This window comes from Delphinapterus leucas, chromosome 21, assembly GCF_059928025.1.
Source record: "Delphinapterus leucas isolate spDelLeu-1000000601 "Yukka" chromosome 21, BTC_Dleu_Yukka2, whole genome shotgun sequence".
Lineage (NCBI taxonomy): Eukaryota > Metazoa > Chordata > Mammalia > Artiodactyla > Monodontidae > Delphinapterus > Delphinapterus leucas.
In genome coordinates this window covers 12255309-12272574 of record NC_143149.1, presented here as the reverse complement: position 1 = coordinate 12272574, position 17266 = coordinate 12255309, and the positions used below count along the sequence as shown (strand labels likewise).

At 36.9% G+C, this 17266-nt stretch overlaps 1 protein-coding gene across 8 annotated transcripts in view; it reads right to left on the bottom strand.

The window, feature by feature from the left end:
* The window catches only part of TRAPPC11 (trafficking protein particle complex subunit 11), a 41280-nt gene that overhangs the window by 16564 nt on the left and 7450 nt on the right, over window positions 1-17266 (bottom strand). For 7 of the 8 annotated variants that reach the window (XM_022570927.2, XM_022570922.2, XM_089903634.1 and 4 more), the window contains 17 exons: window positions 17119-17218; window positions 16674-16747; window positions 14763-14859; window positions 12948-13081; window positions 12147-12294; window positions 10166-10259; window positions 9140-9219; window positions 8963-9041; window positions 8826-8880; window positions 8336-8481; window positions 7617-7678; window positions 7393-7525; window positions 6686-6816; window positions 2918-3073; window positions 1007-1194; window positions 754-902; window positions 450-571 (listed from right to left, as the gene is read on the bottom strand). In XM_022570927.2, the coding sequence (XP_022426635.1) occupies window positions 450-571; window positions 754-902; window positions 1007-1194; window positions 2918-3073; window positions 6686-6816; window positions 7393-7525; window positions 7617-7678; window positions 8336-8481; window positions 8826-8880; window positions 8963-9041; window positions 9140-9219; window positions 10166-10259; window positions 12147-12294; window positions 12948-13081; window positions 14763-14859; window positions 16674-16747; window positions 17119-17218 (1948 nt within the window). The remainder of the gene's footprint in view (window positions 1-449; window positions 572-753; window positions 903-1006; window positions 1195-2917; window positions 3074-6685; window positions 6817-7392; window positions 7526-7616; window positions 7679-8335; window positions 8482-8825; window positions 8881-8962; window positions 9042-9139; window positions 9220-10165; window positions 10260-12146; window positions 12295-12947; window positions 13082-14762; window positions 14860-16673; window positions 16748-17118; window positions 17219-17266) is intronic. The other variant, XM_089903633.1, reaches the window with a different exon arrangement.

Genomic DNA, 17266 nt, shown 5'->3' with positions numbered 1-17266 from the left:
AATGCTCCCACCTTTTAGAGTTTACTGTACCAACTGGCTAAATTCTTGAACACTTTTTTTAGCTGTTCCTGTCGCAGCATGAGTGGGATCATTACTACTCCATCTTTTTTTTTATTACATTCTCAATTTCCCAAGAATTCTTTGTGTTTGTCTTGGAAATAAAAGCTGACCGAAAGGTTATTTAACTAAGCTACAAATTTCGTGTTATTTAGTTATTTTATCAGGCAATGAATTCTCCATATTAGCATTGTTTGTTCTAAAATTCCTTGTATAAAAACTGAAGACACTTTACACATTAAATATGTGAAATGTGAATAAAATGTGCATTAGTTGAATCACTTTTTTAATCTCGGGATATGCTGTTAAAATGCTCTACAACTAAAACTCACTACATATTTAACACTACAGCCTAACCGATTTCCTCTCCAATCACAGTTGGCCAAGTTCACCTGCTCCCCGGGATGTAGGTCTCCGACAGGAATGTCAGTGAGTAGAGCCGGGTAGGACTCATCACACGGTTCTGTTCCATGAAGAGTCACATGAGTTTTCTGAGTTAAATTGGCATCCTGTCCTAAAAGTATGAATGTTGGCATTTTAAAAATACAGGAAATCCAAACGTTATCTTGACAATTAATACTGCATAGAGAGCACTAGATCATAACCATTTTTTAAACAAACTTCCTGCAGTTGATATCACTGATGTTTATTTTATGTTGGATCAATACGGCTCAAATTTTAAAAAGGCAAGTTTACCGGGTTTTAAACCAGCAGTGAGCTTCACGTCTCTGATGCAGGTCTTCTCATGGGATTGCACAGTCACAACCAAACAGTACATTTCGTTAGTCAGGGCAGGAGGGTCATGTCGCAGATGGACAGAAATGTTTGGAACTCTGGAAATGATCCTTTGGGAAAAAATGTTAGCTAAGTCACTGATTTTTTTAAAAGAAACAAAGTATTCCAAAGAAGTGAGGTGACCTTCTCCCATCTGCCCACCAGGCCGACTCACATGGTGCTCGCCTGGATCACTATGCTGTCCCAGTGAAGCTCGCTGTCGGGGAGCCTGGGCCTTCTTTTGAAAGAACGGGCAGCCTGTAAGGCTTCCTGGGTGGAAGCGGCATCTCCTCCTCCCCCCTGCCAATTCAAGATCACGCATCTTCCTGCCTCGCTGCCCAGAACCAGATCCAAGGATGTGATCTAGAAGGAGGAGGTCCGTCAGAAACGCCATCTCATACCAGTTCGTCACCATCCCCTCCCAACAAATTACAGGGTGGGCTGCTGGGCTGTGGCGTTACTCGGACCCACGACGTGACACAGGTCAGAACACCTGCTGTGGGAGTCCGATCCCAGACCCTTCTCAGCTGTGACACTGGCTAGCCGTGTGTGGGGTTTCAACCTCTTCACCTTTAAACAAGGATAATGAGCTGACTCCCCAGCTCGGACACAACGGTGCGGTACTGCTATCCCAGTGCTCGGCGTGGTGCCCGAAGGAGCAGACCCTGCAGTAGTGGCTGCTGAGTGAAATCAATGAATGTTCTGCTAACCGTTAACATACTCACAAGCTAACTCCTAGTGGCCACACATATTCTTCCCGACAACATCAACAGTATTAGCAATGAAATTCTTTATTAACTGAAAAAATGTCCTTTCCACTAAATCCATTAACAAATATACTCAAAATAGTATTATTAATTATGATTTACATCTGGTAGGCTTCCTTAGGTACCTTGTAAAAAATTAAAACATGTCACGAGGGATTTAGCCAAAATCATGCAGAATTTTTTTTTTAATGAATAAGCAAAAACTCTGGATATTGGTAAATAATAAAATCAACAGATTCACAGAAATTGTTATGAGAACATAGGGGGTACAGCCTTAAGTTTCTGTCTTGGAAATGGTCTCTAGTTCGCGTTAGCCAACCATTCCCGTTCCAGCCATGGGAGAGCAGCACTTCATGAGTGCTCACCTCGTCCTAGTCACTATTCCAGGAGATTTATGTTAACTAACTGATTTAATTCTCATGAAACGTTGAGAAGTAGGTAATGTTACTATCCTCACTTTATAGATGAAGAAACGGAGACACAAAGAGATCAAGTAACTGCCCAGGGCCACAAGCAAGTGAGCCAGAGAGCTGGCGTTGAAACCCACGTAGCTTGGCTCAGAGTTTATGCTCAATAAAAATATGACTTCCATCACGTATTTCTGAAAGGCATTTTAATTATCTACATTAAATGAATCCTTTGAAGTATATATCTTCATTTTTTCTTTAAAAATATGCAATCAGCAATGTTTAAAGGTCAAAATGATATAGATCTTTAGTGTGAATTATGTCATATTTTACAAAATATAATTACTACATTATAGAATATGTATATATATACACAGTCTAAAATTCCTTAGCTGATTATGCAGCCATTAAAAATGAGGTTGGTCTCATGTAGTAACAGGAAATGATGTCTAATATATCACTATCAAGCAAAAAAAGCCAACTACTGAATATTACGTATAACATATTCTCACTGGGCTTCCCTGGTGGCGCAGTGGTTGAGAGTCCGCCTGCCGATGCAGGGGACGGGACGCGGGTTCGTGACCCGGTCCGGGAGGATCCCACGTGCCGCGGAGCGGCTGGGCCCGTGAGCCATGGCCGCTGAGCCTGCGCGTCCGGAGCCTGTGCTCCGCAACGGGAGAGGCCACAACAGTGAGAGGCCCGCGCACCGCAAGAAAAAAAAACAAAAAAACATATTCTCACTGAGGGGAAACCTACCAAAAAACCATAATGAATGGGTTCCCTTGGGAAGTCCAAGTGGAAGATTTTCATTTTTTACTTAATAAACTTCTGTATTATTTTTATTATAATTTTTTCTGACATACACATTATTTCATCACTTAAAATATTCTTTAAACACATTTCATAACTAACCTCAATTTTCTTTCCCACATCTTCAGTTTTTGCCACAAATTTAAATAAAAACTTCCTTGTTTTACCAGGAACTAAGCACATCTTTCCCTGAGTCAAATTTTCTAAAACGTCACTCGCCTTGGATGCTTCTTCGATTACACAGAACTGGTTGTATTCCTGAAAAAGAGGTGAGCAAGGGTCACGGTTTATGAACTCAAATGTCATATGTTTTGCTAACACTAAACACCGAATTACTTGGAGCTTGTTAAGGTTAACTGCACTGATACCGAAGCATTATGAATGTTCTATTAATAAAAGAAAAAGTATTTTTATGCCAGACGGTAGCAGTTAACCACTCACTGCCGCCACATGATAAAGACGCTTCGCACAGAAGCTGGCCTCTGAAAACGTTTGTTTAGCCATCCCTTTCCTGGAGACAGAAACAAAGACTTACTCTTTGTTTTGCGTCGGATGCTACTGTCTATCATCTTTTCTTAAAGAGCTTCCTTTTTACCTGGCTTCTGTGACACTATAATAGCTCCTGTTTCTCACTCTCCTGCTTTTCCCTCAAAGGTCTTTTTTCCCTCTTGTTCCCCTCATTCGGAGGTTCCAAAAGTTTCAGTCCTTGGCTTTTGGTTCTGCTTTTCTCTTTATGTTTACTTCACTGCAAAGTCTATCCATGTCTACGTATTCGGCACCTCTGTGCTAATATCTCCCACATAAAAACTTCTAATTCTGACCTATTCCTTAACTAAAAGCTTATATCCACAATTGTCTCAGGGATAATTCCACTATCACTTCAAGCTACCTTCCCAGAAAAGCACACTCCTTACAGATGAATAAACAGAGACATCTTTCATATACATATCTAAGGGATCACCATTCTCATCCTTTCAATAAATACTGAGAACTTTCCAAGAGCCATCTTCTATCCCAGCAGGTGAATTATCTTCACAGAAGATTCTAATACAGTTAAGTTTTATACCTTCCTTCTAATTTTCATTTCTATTCCAGGCTTATGAAATCTCGTACCCGCTACTTTTTTCCTTGTGATTTGCATCCTGCATTTCAAATAACATATATTCAGAATACAACTTTAAAAACAAATTGGGCTTCCCTGGTGGCGCAGTGGTTGAGAGTCCGCCTGCCGAGGCAGGGGACATGGGTTCGTGCCCCGGTCCGGGAAGATCCCACATGCCACGGAGCAGCTGGGCCCCTGAGCCATGGCCGCTGAGCCTGCGCGTCCGGAGCCTGTGCTCCGCAACGCAACGGGAGAGGCCACAACAGTGAGAGGCCCGTGTACTGCAAAAAAAAAAAAAAACAAACAAAACAAATTGCTTTATATTTTATTTTAATATTTTATTAGTTTAATTATAGATGTGGTCTGTGTTGCTAAAAGGGAAAAAGAAGGAAGGAAAAGAAATGCAATAGTAGGCTATGATGTGAAAGGTAAAATGAGAGTGCCTTCCTTGACCCTCTAAATTCCAGATTTAGAATATTTCACAGTGAGTGAAAAAAAAAATGTCTGTCCTCTTGGAGCTTACATTCTAGTAAGAAAAACAAGCAATTTACCAAATAATCACATGACAAGAGTGAAACCACAGCTGTGACAAGTACTATGAAGGGTTATGTGAGCCTGGCTAGGTCAATCAGTCATGTAGGTCAGGCGAGGTGTCCCTGAGGAAGTGAGGCTTTTAAGGGGATAAAACATGAGGAGGAACTAAGCAAATAAAAGAGGAGGGAAGACCAATCCAAGCATAAGAAACAGCACATACAAAGCTGCTGTCCTAATACTGTATGATCTTACTTATATGTGGAATCTACAACTTACAGAAACGGAACTCATAGAAACAGAGAGTAGAATGAGGATTGCCATATGCTGGGCGTTGGCAGAAATGGGAAGATGTCGGTCAAAGGGTATAGACTTCCAGTTATCAGACAAATAAGTTTTGGGGATCTAATGTATGGCATGGGGACTATAATTACTGTATTATTTATTTACTTGCACGTTGCTAAAAGAGTAGATCCTAAATGTTCTCACAAAGACAACAACAAAAAGGTGATTACGTCAGGTGATGCATGTGTTAACTAACCTTACTATGGTAGTCATTTTGCAAAATATGTGTATCAAATCATCATGTACACTTTAAAGTTACGCAATTTTATATGCCATATCTCCATGAAGCTGGAAAAATAAAGTGTTTTGGGCCTGCAAAAACCAAATGGCCCATCCTTTATCCATCCTATCCCCATTCTGTATCCTCTATATATACTCAGCAATCCAAACGTACCTATTTTAAATGCCTCTTACCCCTTTGCCTCCATTCCCATCACTAGCATCCAAATCCTCATGCTTTCGCACCTGGGTTCATACAAAGAGCCTCCGGTCTCTAAAGTATCATTTCTTTCCCTCTATTTTGCTACTGGAATAAAGTTTCTTAAACATAAATTTCATGCTCTTGCTTTAAAATTCTCAAAATAATTGGAATCCTTGGGTAATGGTTTGAAGTTGAATAAAACATACTAATCCTCAAGTGACCCAGGTTCATTTAACCAATTCTATTACAGGGACATTGCTCAGTTCTTATGAGTCAAAAAAAACCTATTTAAACAGGCAACATTCTTTCTTTACCACCATTCAATAAATAAACAGATAGATAACGAATAAATGAATGAATAAATCAATCTTAAAAGGCTTCTGTTGATACTTCCCAGACTGACTGCTTAACTCTCCAGGTTCCTCTAAGCCACCCAGCCTGACTCCCACTCACCCCACCTATGATCCCTCTGCTCTCGTGAGGCTGCTGTCTTCACTTGCCCAAAAACACAGAACATTCACTCCTGTTTCCATTCAGCGTTTCCTCATTGCCAAACACATCCTTTCCCTCTCATCTTTTTAAACCTATCTTAATTGCATCTTCAATTTTGAAACTTCCTCTTTTCTCCAGCATGCCTGCCATAACAGTATTTCTAGCCTACACACACATTTAGGCCATCTGTGAGCCAGTCCTGGCCTTGCTCCCAAAACGCTTATATTTTAGTGGGGTTGATATATGCTAAACTTTTTCAGGTTCACCATGATGCTAAGAATATTGTAACTCTCAATAAATGCTTGCTGGTTACAGCTCAGTACACTTTCTGTGTGACCAGAAAATTAGAAGTGAGCTTATAACTGAAACAGAATGTAATCAAGCACTTGACTATATCACACTATAAAAATGTTCAAATGTAGGAAATATAGTACAATCCCAATTCTGGAGAAAAAAGTTGCTTATATATGTGTGCACATAAGATGTCTAGACTATTCACGAAGTTAATTGTGACGCCCCCTAAGGAACGGAATTGGAGGAACACACATTTACTTTCTACTTTATATCCATCTATTCCACTTTCATTGCTTTAACATCAAACATATAACAGTTTTATATATAAAGCTAATACCAATGTTAGAATAAAACAAATGGTTTTGAAAATTATATTCATTCTGAATATATCTTATTTGAAATTCAAGATACATGTTACAAAACTTTTTGTCTATGTGTAGACAAAGTTCTTAGGTTTCCTAAGCAGGGAGTGAAAACAAAAACTAGAATAGAAAAGTGTAAAACTTGAATTGTGGATACAGAAGTTGAGAACTATAAATACAATTATTCTTAAATAGACTGTCAAAATACATTTGTTAATATGAAACCATTAAGACCTAAAATTCACTAAACACATTTTACCTCATTTAATGCAAGCTACAATAAGATACACACATGGTAAAAACACCTTAAAAGGTGCCATTACCTGATTATTAAAGCTGACACAGAGCTTAGAAAACCTAATGGGATGTGGGCAATCAGCCTTCAGATAAATATCGAACTGCACGGGAACGTCGACATGAAAACTTGGGGCGTGGAACTTGGCTTTGCATTGCACTAGAAATAAAACAAAAAGGGCCGAGTCAGACACCATCAGACACTCTAGACACACACACATTATTCTCTGATCCACATATGCTCTTCAGAAAGGAAACAGCTACACTGGATATTCTTACTGACTTCTGCACCTGAGGCATTTCAAAAGACATAAATCAAGCCAAATTTAAACAAACTCTAGCTCCAAAACCTCTCTAATTTTAAAAACATGGTTCCTCCTAAAATGTAACTGACATAGGATTTTAAAGAAAAAAGAACCATTTTGTTATTTTTTTAACGTATTTCAAAATACCTGCCTAGACAATAAACTTTTTAAATAACTGTCTTTCCAAATGCATTTCAAATAACATCTGAACTACAAACGAACAGAGTAAATGTTATGACCTCAACTAAGTATTTAAAATTTTGACCATCTTTAAAGTCGATGGGCAGAAAATTCAAAAAAAAAAATCACACAGTTCATCTACAAAATGACCGTACTTGGAAAATTCTTTGACTTTATGATTCTGTGTCTATTTATTTTGTAGAAATAAGGACGATTTCTCTAAAATAATACTGTAGACGTTGGTTACCCACCAAATGGCACAAAGTCCTGTACGCCTATTGTGAAAAGATTGCTGCCGGCCAGAGAAATTCGGTCCGCCCACAGCTTCTGAGCAGTTTTCACAGCTAATATGTCACAGTCAGGTTCAGGAGCAGGACTTTCATTCTGTGCCAACATGGAGTTAAACATCTGTTCAGCTAGTTTTATAAAATACACACATCCAGATACAGATGTTATATAAAGAATTCCAGCCTACCATTAAAACGTTTATGAGGTTCTTTTCTATCCGAGATTTCTGGTCATCTTTCAGAGTTGAAGCTGATAGGAAGGAAGAAGGAAGAAAATTAGAACTATAAGACAGGCAAGTAAGCCCACTACCCTCATTTCAGGTATTAAAATCCTGCAGATAAATCTCTCTTCTTTTTTTTTTTTCTTTTTTTTGCGGTACGCGGGCCTCTCACTGTTGTGGCCTCTCCCGTTGCGGAGCACAGGCTCCGGACGCGCAGGCTCAGCGGCCATGGCTCACGGGCCCAGCCGCTCCACGGCATGTGGGATCTTCCCGGACCGGGGCACGAACCCGCGTCCCCTGCATCGGCAGGCAGACCCTCAACCACTGCGCCACCAGGGAAGCCCGATAAATCTCTCTTCTAAGATGGCTAAGCACAACACTGGAAAACTGACAGCACAGCTTGCTAAAAGTCAGCCCCAATGCTTTATGTGTGTGCGTTTGAACTCTATGTGAAAATTTATTTTATGCCATATTTTAAAAAGGCAGATTTTTCTCAACTACAATAAGACCTTCAACTCTAATAAGTTCCAATAAAGTATAAAACCTCTTCACTCCGCAAAGTGACTTGCATGTGATAACAGTACTACCAGATATTTGATACTGAATTATTCTTCCAATTTAAAGAAGCTTAAAGATGCTATGTAATTGTAAAGATTCAGAATTTTACTGAAAGAACATCGAGTTACCTCTTCCAAGAAGTTCTAGGGAATAAGTGATGTAATCTTTCAGTTGGGCCATGAGGTAAGAACACTTCAGAGCTGTGGTCAGTATAGACGTGAGCAGGGTCCACCATCCTTCACTCCGATAATCACACATCACATAATCCAGCAACCTGACAGAGGACAAAATGTCAGACAGGCCGAGACAGCTTCACGAGGAAGGGTTTGAATAGTTCATGGAGAAACTAAAATAAAAGTGCTTTACTCATTTTATATAAACTTCAGAAAATCTTACTGAAATAGTTTAACAGGTATTTTCACATTAGGTAAATGTGAGGTTTCCTTAGACTCTGATAATGACTGTACCTGCAGACAATACTTGAAAAAATATCACGGAAATGGTGTTTAATAGAAGTAGGAATAAATATGGAAATAATAAATCCTTCAATACAGATTTCCATGCTAATTCTGCTGCAAGAGAATCAGAATACTTGTGAAAATAGTGAACAGAACTCACTTCAAAGCTTTGGTATAATCCTTTGCATAATAATATTCCTCTCCCATTTGAACCACTATAAAGGAAAAAAGACTGTATGAACATAATTTAAAATTACTCAAAGGTGCACAAAGTTGTGGCATGTTACGGATACCTACTCAGATGACTTTTCATTCTTGGACACTTATATTTCTTAAATTGCGCAACAGCATTGCTCAGAAGAGTTATTATTATTTCCTGTTAGAAAAGATAAAATGTGAAACATTTCAATAAAAATAATCTCATGTTTTCCTGGAATACTGTAAAAAATAGTTTATACTGGAAAAAAGACTTACAGAGTGAACAACACTTCTCTCCTTCATCTGAATGGCAAGAATCCCCACCTTCTCTTTTTCAGGATCAGAAAGATCAAAACCTGTGTAAGACAGGACACAACCCATTTTAGATAGCTCATTTAACACAAATCCTTCACACGAACACTGGACGTGTACACTCCCTGAATCCTATACAATGTACTTAAGATTCTTAAACATTCTAGAATTCTAAAGATTCTAACAGACAGCTTTATTAGCATGGAATCTTCTCTGTGGTCTCTGTTCTGAAGGGTACGTTACTGAGCTCTGTACTCTTTTGCCCAGTGGAATCAACCACCTCAAAAGTAATACCAATATCATTTTCTAGACAAAATACATTTCCTGTAGATTAAAGTAAATAATTTCTTAACAAAAAGTTTAATGGCCACAGAAATTGCTCAGATTAAGTGTGTATAAAACAAAAAAGATAGAGAAATCATTTTTAAGGTGGTTCTGGTAATGATGTTCTAAAATGTCAAACATAAAAAAATCGTTAAACTTAACTGGAATTAAAATATTTAAATAGACCAGAGTGGCTTACTAACTGTGTCATTTAAGACAACAGATGTCCAAATATTTTAGTCACATCTACATCTTTAACTATAAGTCATTCTAAGACGTAGTGATAAAAACAACACATTTTTAAAGTAAGTCTTAAAAAGTGTTTAAAAAGCACATATTTTTACCTCAACATAATTTTTTGTGTGTGTGTGGTACGCGGGCCTCTCACTGTTGTGGCCTCTCCCATTGCAGAGCACAGGCTCCGGACGCGCAGGCTCAGCGGCCATGGCTCACGGGCCCAGCCGCTCCACGGCATGTGGGATCTTCCCGGATCGGGGCACGAACCTGTGTCCCCTGCATCGGCAGGCGGACTCTCAACCACTGCGCCACCAGGGAAGCCCTACCTCAACATAATTTGTTATTATGTTGTGCAGCCATGGAAAAATTATGATAGCAACCTTGTGCTTTTGAGGTTGAGAGGAAGGGAAAGAGGAAAAAATTATTTACTTAGGATTCCTTGTCGCCATGGTCGCTGTCCATAGAAGTCAAGAACTCCTGTCTGTGTTTCTAGGGGATCAGGACTGGGGTGCGCTACAGAAGCCTGTAAATCAAAACACAGCCCATCAAGACCAACTCTCCCTCGATCTTTGTTAGAATAAAAAAGCTTTCATAAATATGAATAACACATTCAAATATCAAAGTTGTGAATATTTTAACATAAATTAAATGTCCATAAAATTAAACAAGAATGTTTCATTTAATATTAGGTAGTCTTATAAAACTTAAATTGAATAAATCAACCTGATTCTGACAAATGATTTCATAGTAACTAACTGCTCTACATTTTCTTTTAATTTATAAACCAGTAAAACTACATTACAAATTAAATTTGATGGTTATTCCATATGTAGAAGTGGTTTTTGTGCAAATAAAAATAATGTTATAGGAGTTTTGAAAAGAAGACACTATTTTCCTTTTTTATCGCATGTGTATTAAGTCTTGGTATTGATGGGGGGAGGATACTTTTGGCACCAGAATTTACAAATTTATACCACTTTTCTTTTTTATAACTTTTCCCTCTAAAACCAAAATGTAATACAAGTAATTGTTTAAAAAATGCAGAAAACGTCCAAAAGGAAAATGATAAAAATTTAAATTACCTATAGACCTACTACCACGGTTAACAATGTATATACATTATTCTTCCAGATTTTGTATGCAAACGTTTATTCGTCATCAGCTGAAATAATTTTTCAACCTGCTTTTTTCTTTTAAATACATTCTGTATATCTCACCATATCATTAAAGATTCTTCCAAAATGTTATTTTTCTTGGCTGCCTGCTGTTCCATATTGTAACAGATTCCCTATAGCTGTTCACATTGTTATTTTTATTTTACATTACTATTAATAAATCTGTCAGAACAACTCTATAAATAAATTTTAATACTTATCTCTTAGGATCTCTTATCTGTCTTAGGCTTCCTGAATATGAAATTCTGGGTCAAAAGAAAGGCATGATTTTGAGGCTTCTTTATTTATTACTTGACAGAATATTATTTTACATTCCAGCCAATATTTGCTAATGCCCATTTTCTCATATACATACAAGATCCAGTTTTAATCACCTTTTAAAATACTGTGCTCAAATATAATATGCCAAACTTTTAAAATATAATACATGTAATGAAATTATACATCATATACAAATAACATGGTAGAAAATAGTCTAGGTATATCATGATTTAAGGGGAAAAAATCCAAGCATTTAAAGTACTAATATGCAAACTGTTTTTTTTTTTTTTACACTTTTTTAAGTAGCACTGTTGTTAAAATTCACCTATCTTCAGAGAAGAAATCTGAGGTTTTAAGTGAAAATAAACTGATATAACTATGTGAATGTAAATATCTCTATCTATATACACACACCATGTTCTTATTTTAAAGGTGCTTATGGGGAAACTGGTATTTAAATATAATCATCCAAGAGAAAAGCAAAATGAAATGTCAAGTTTAAGAAAATATGCAGTTAACATCCTCAAACAGATTCTTTAGAGTTTTCCATGGAGGAGAACCCCAGGAAGAGAAAGAAGGCCAATGTTATGCTCTCCAGTGGGTCAACATAAAGCACATTTCTCAGTGTCCTTCAAACTCTAGCAGTGATCACAGAAACAAAACAATGGATTTACAGTATGGCATGGACTAAACTGTGGCTTTTATTTTAAAGTAACTTTCTCTCCTCTAAATCACTGACTTATGGCTAATCATAAATCAGTTCTTCAAAGAAAAACTTCTGCTTAATTCACAGGTGAAAACAGAGTACTCAGGCTAAAACTGAAAATAATCCTAATTCCTGAAAATATAAAAGATAAAAACTTGTTACATGCAAAGGCTTGGAAAAAATTATCAACACCCATCAGCATTTCTTCTTTCAAGAGAAGGTTAATAGATGTCCTAAATGCCAGCTAATACAGGAGTCAGTGACTTACTTCATGGTTACAGAGGGTTTTCGTAAGCTGTTTCCGCTCCTGGGCATAGTATGCTGCCTGCTGGTAATAGAAACCAGGATTCTGAGTTTGAATAGCTGTCAACCCCAACTTGATAGCTTCATCAAATAAATCTCCAAAGGCCTGGAATCTTAAAGAAAAAAAAAAATCAAGAAATAAAAAAATGGAATGAAAAAGAAAAAGGAAAGAAAAAGCAGCTTACTTCTAGTAGTTATTCATCCTGGAACCATAACCTCAGCAGATTGTATCAAAATAATGCTACTGCTGAACCATTAATTGTGGGGATTTCATTGTAAATACTAACACACACTAATCGTAGGTTACAGAAAAATTCTTTAAGTCAACTCTTCTGTGTTAGCAGGTCTTTATAAATATACCATCAAGCCAGATGTCAACATAGTTCCCACCACTCAAATACATCCATGTTTCTGGGAAATTTCTCATTTTAGCGATTTTTAGTCATCAGTCTCAGAGGGCAAGTTCCATGTCAGTAGGGATACTGTCTATTCACTGCTATATTCTCGGTATCTAGACACATGGTGGAAACTTGATATATATATATTGAATGAAAGAGATGGTCCCAGGAACTAGCTAATTTCCATTAAGAAACTGTATGAATCAGTATCTACCATTACTGGGAACATACTTACGGTGGATCATTAAAAACCTACTTACTGACAAAAATCTTAGTTCGATTTAGAACAAAAGTCCATGCTAACTCCATTCCTCCAAACCCCAAGTATTTGTTTAAAAAACATTCTGAAAATATAATTTAAAACATACTGTTTAGACATCCATGCAGCGTGCTCAAAAGACAACTCTGCACTTCCGATTTTTTTCTTACACAAGTCGATGTGCTTTCGGAACTGAGCAATTGCGTCCAGTGGGGTGTTGTGCTGAAAACACAGCCTACAGATCTGGAAGATGTAAAATCAACCCCAAAGTAAAGAAGAAAACCAAAGTCAAAAGGTGTATTCATTTAAAAATATATAAAAATTGAGACTAACTTTAAAAAGAGTATGGAATTTCCTTCTCTGAAGTTCAGTAGAACTTAAGTGCAACAGAACTGATTTTCTCTATTACAAAGGATATGCTAAAAACAGAGGTTATGTCCCTTTGATTAATGAAATAAAATTATTCACTATTTGTGACGAAATCTATTCTATACCTTACAAAGTTTTTTAAAGCATAGAATAAAGAAATATTAAACCCAATGAAGAGCATAAAGACGGGCAAAAATGAAGTATTTCCAACAGGTAACTGAGAAAGGACAGATTAACTTTCAGTTTTAGAACTGTCAGAAAGCAAAAGATTTTTTGTAGAACAATTAGAGCACAGTAGCCTCCATATCAAACAAGGATTACAGAAATTCTTGAAAAATTATCTGGGATGTTATTTCAAAGTAATAATCTATACGTATGTAGGGTAAATGAAAAAAAAAGAAGAAACAAAGCCTAAATTTATTTCCACATGCTTATTACCACTTTTAATTTTATTTTTTTAGGTATAAGGGAATACATGAAAAGTTAAATCTCTCATCCATCCCTGTCCCTCAGCCATCCAATTTCCCTCTCTAGAGACAACAAGCTCCCAGCATACATTTGGTGATATATTCTGTCCACAGACAAGTATGTGCATTTACAAATAAACTATTATTTTTATACAAATAGCATCACACTAAATATGCTGCTTTGTGCCTTACTTTTTTCACCTAACAATATATCTTGGATATCATTCCATTTCAATGCATGGAGCTGCTTCATTCTTGATAGTTGTATAATATTTTGTTGTTTGGAGTTATAATTTATATTGACCAGTCAGTTATTGTGGGGTTGTTTCCAACCTTTTCCTATTACAAGAGGCAATAAATATCCTTACATATGTGATTTGCAAGTCTTAGCACATATGTGGGATAAATTTCCCAAAATGGAATTGCTAGGTCAAAAGGAATATCCACTTTAAATCTGCACTGTCATTGCAAAAATAGCCTCTATAGAAGCTGTACCAATTTACACTTACACACGCAGTGAACAAAGTGTCCCTCTACCCTTACATCACTAACCCAGTGCCAGCCTCTTTAAAAGATGAGTGTGGAAAGATTAAAAGCAAAAGACAAAGCCTCATCTGCCTTCTGGGGGTGTCTATTTCCACCATATACAACCTTAAAATGCTCACATACCAGATATAAAAGTTTTCTCTAAGGGGAATAGGTACACCTTTTCTACGGCTGGCCATTAAACCAAGGAAGGCTTACCCAGTTCTAATAAGTTGCAGCTTCTAAAATTCAATACTGTAGGCAGCTTTCTTCTCACTCCCTCCTGCACCCACTTAAAAACAAACAAAAGACCCTCCTCAAGGAGTTTTACCAAGATAAAACTCCTCTAAATGAGAACTCTGGGACCATAGCTCAAAACCAAGCATTACAATTAGACTGCTAAGAACCAGGGTGCTCCTTGAGATAAAGGACATAAAATAGCATAGCATAATTCATCAAATACTCACTTTTCAGAGCAAGTGAGTCATCTGGATTTCCAAACTTTAAAAAGATACTCCAATATTTAAAGCCAAATTTTGTTTATTTGGAAGTAGAACTATTACCTTGTAGTTTATAAATCCTGCCATGGTCTTAATTTCCAGAATATTAGTTTCATGGGCTCTCAATTCATGTACAAGATTATAGGCGGTCCTGTAATTCCTAATATAGACACGGGGAAGGTAGTTAATTATGGTATAAATTAATTTTAAGAAAAGATTCCTAAGAGCAAAATTATTAGAAATAACAGAAACAATATTTACTCAACATTTCTTAGCACTCAACAGCTCAATAATAACATATACATAACAATCTCTGATGTCCTGAAAAATGATATACTGATTCATTATGTGTGGGAGGAATCAATGGCTTTTCTCTAAGAACAGAACCACTGTACACCGCTGTCATTAACATCTGCCTGTACCTGATAGGAATTCAGCTGCAAAATGAAAGTGGAAAAGTGTCCAGAGTTACATGACAAAATTAACATTGTTAAAAACAATTAGTATTTTTTAAAAGTACCACGTTGAGCTTCTCAAATAGAAATTGTATTAGCGAAGAAGGTGCTATCAAGACAGAGATGGGTCAACAGCTTTAAACCCAAGTATCTCCACAACTGAAACGGGTATCACTGGTCTCGGGTATGGGCTGCAGTGGGGATGCCCTCAGGGCAGCTAGCACTGAAGGAGAGAATAGTGTGAGAAAGGCAAGTCTGATAGAAGATGGAAGGTAATGAGAAAATCTCAGTCTTCTCCAAAGAAAAGTGTTTGCTCCTAACTTCTCCACATAACATTTTTCTTTCCAGAACTGTGTTTGAACAGAATTGGAATTGAAGGTGTTTCACTAATACCACAGATAAAAAATGAACTACATTAGAACCAACTAAAACTATACGAAGTTTGAGATTTATAGAACACAATTTGGTGCTTAGCACCTCATTAGCAACAAAAGAGAGGAGGTTTCTGCAATATTCCTCTGAATGACAGACTTATTTATTTCTCTGTTCCACCCTCCCATGTATATTTAGCCTCTCCCCAGTTTTAGGATATATAGCTGGTTTTTATCCTTTTGCTACACTGGCACTGTTAATCTTAAAAAACTGAGTTAAAGCTAGAAAGAGGTGTTTTATTAAATTGTGTTTAGTAAAATAAAAGCAAAGGGATAAAATGCCTAACCACTGCCAACACATCTGCAACTACTCTTCAAAGCTCTAAGCAGAGCCTTAGAATGAAAAATGGGACTTCCCTGGTGGCGCAATGGTTAAGAATCTGCTGCCAATGCAGGGGACACAGGTTCGAGCCCTGGTCAGGGAAGATCCAACATGCTGTGGAGCAACTAAGCCTGTGTGCCACAACTACTGAGCCTGTGTGCCGCAACTACTGAAGCCTGCATGCCTAGAGCCCGTGCTCTGCAACAAGAGGAGCCACTGCAATGAGAAGCCCGCGCACCGTAACAAAGAGTAGTCCCCGCTCGCCGCAACTAGAGAAAAGTCTGTGTGCAGCAACGAAGACCCAATGCAGCCAAAAATAAATAAATTTTAAAAAGAACGAAAAATGATGCTACTGGCAGGTATTATAAACTAAAAAAAAATTAAGAAATTCAGTCTGATTCAGATAATGTTTAATACACATGAAACTTTGAAAATCAGTCTTAACAAGGATTTTACTGAGTATACAAAGAAGAAGTAGGTAACAGAATGGGAAAAATTTTACTGTTTCTTTAGATCATGAAATTTAATTAAATTACACCAGAAAGCTTTCGGACACTATAAAATTTACTTCTGATAATAAAATGGATATATTTTTTAAAAAACTCAAATATATTCCATTTAACTAGAAAAATTAAAGTGAATATTACAAACCTGACTCTAACCAACATAAACATTTTAAACTTAAAGTTTGGTTGAGATTCAGAAATTGCCACCACTATGTTATTGTTAACATAAAGAAAAAGTTTGACAACTGTTAGAAACTTACTTCAGAGCATTTTGTGTATCTTGTTTCAACTCACTGAAGAAAGCTATTTTGAACTGATGTCTAACAAATAAAAGCTGAAAAGAAGAATGGAAAAAAAATATCCTTATTACACATATTCTCTTAAAAATGTAAAAATTACAATAACGTTTAAGAGGAGACCTAAAAGTATGAAGGCAAATATCCAAAATTAAAGTTCAAGAATTATTCCAGTAAACAAGTGTAGTTAAGAAGGCTACCAAAATCTATCTTCAAGAGCTTTAAAGGCAAAGAGGACAAAAGACAAAATAGTTTTTAAACGCTTTAAAAAAAAACTTCAGAAGCACAGAAGCCATTTAAAAATATCAAAGTATTAAAGACATTAAATCATCTCCTCAGAAATAATCAATGATGAATAATCTACTCTAGAATGCTGCTATTATTTCCTTCTTTAGGAAGAGACACGTACCTGGTGTGTTGTTTTATTCAAAAATTCTTTATGAGATTTCACTCTTCTAATCTCAGTGTAGTAATAAGTCTGTGCATGTTCATAAAAGGCGTTTTCTAATCTGTTAAAAGAGACCAACATTCAGTGGGCTTCCCTGGTGGCGCAGTGG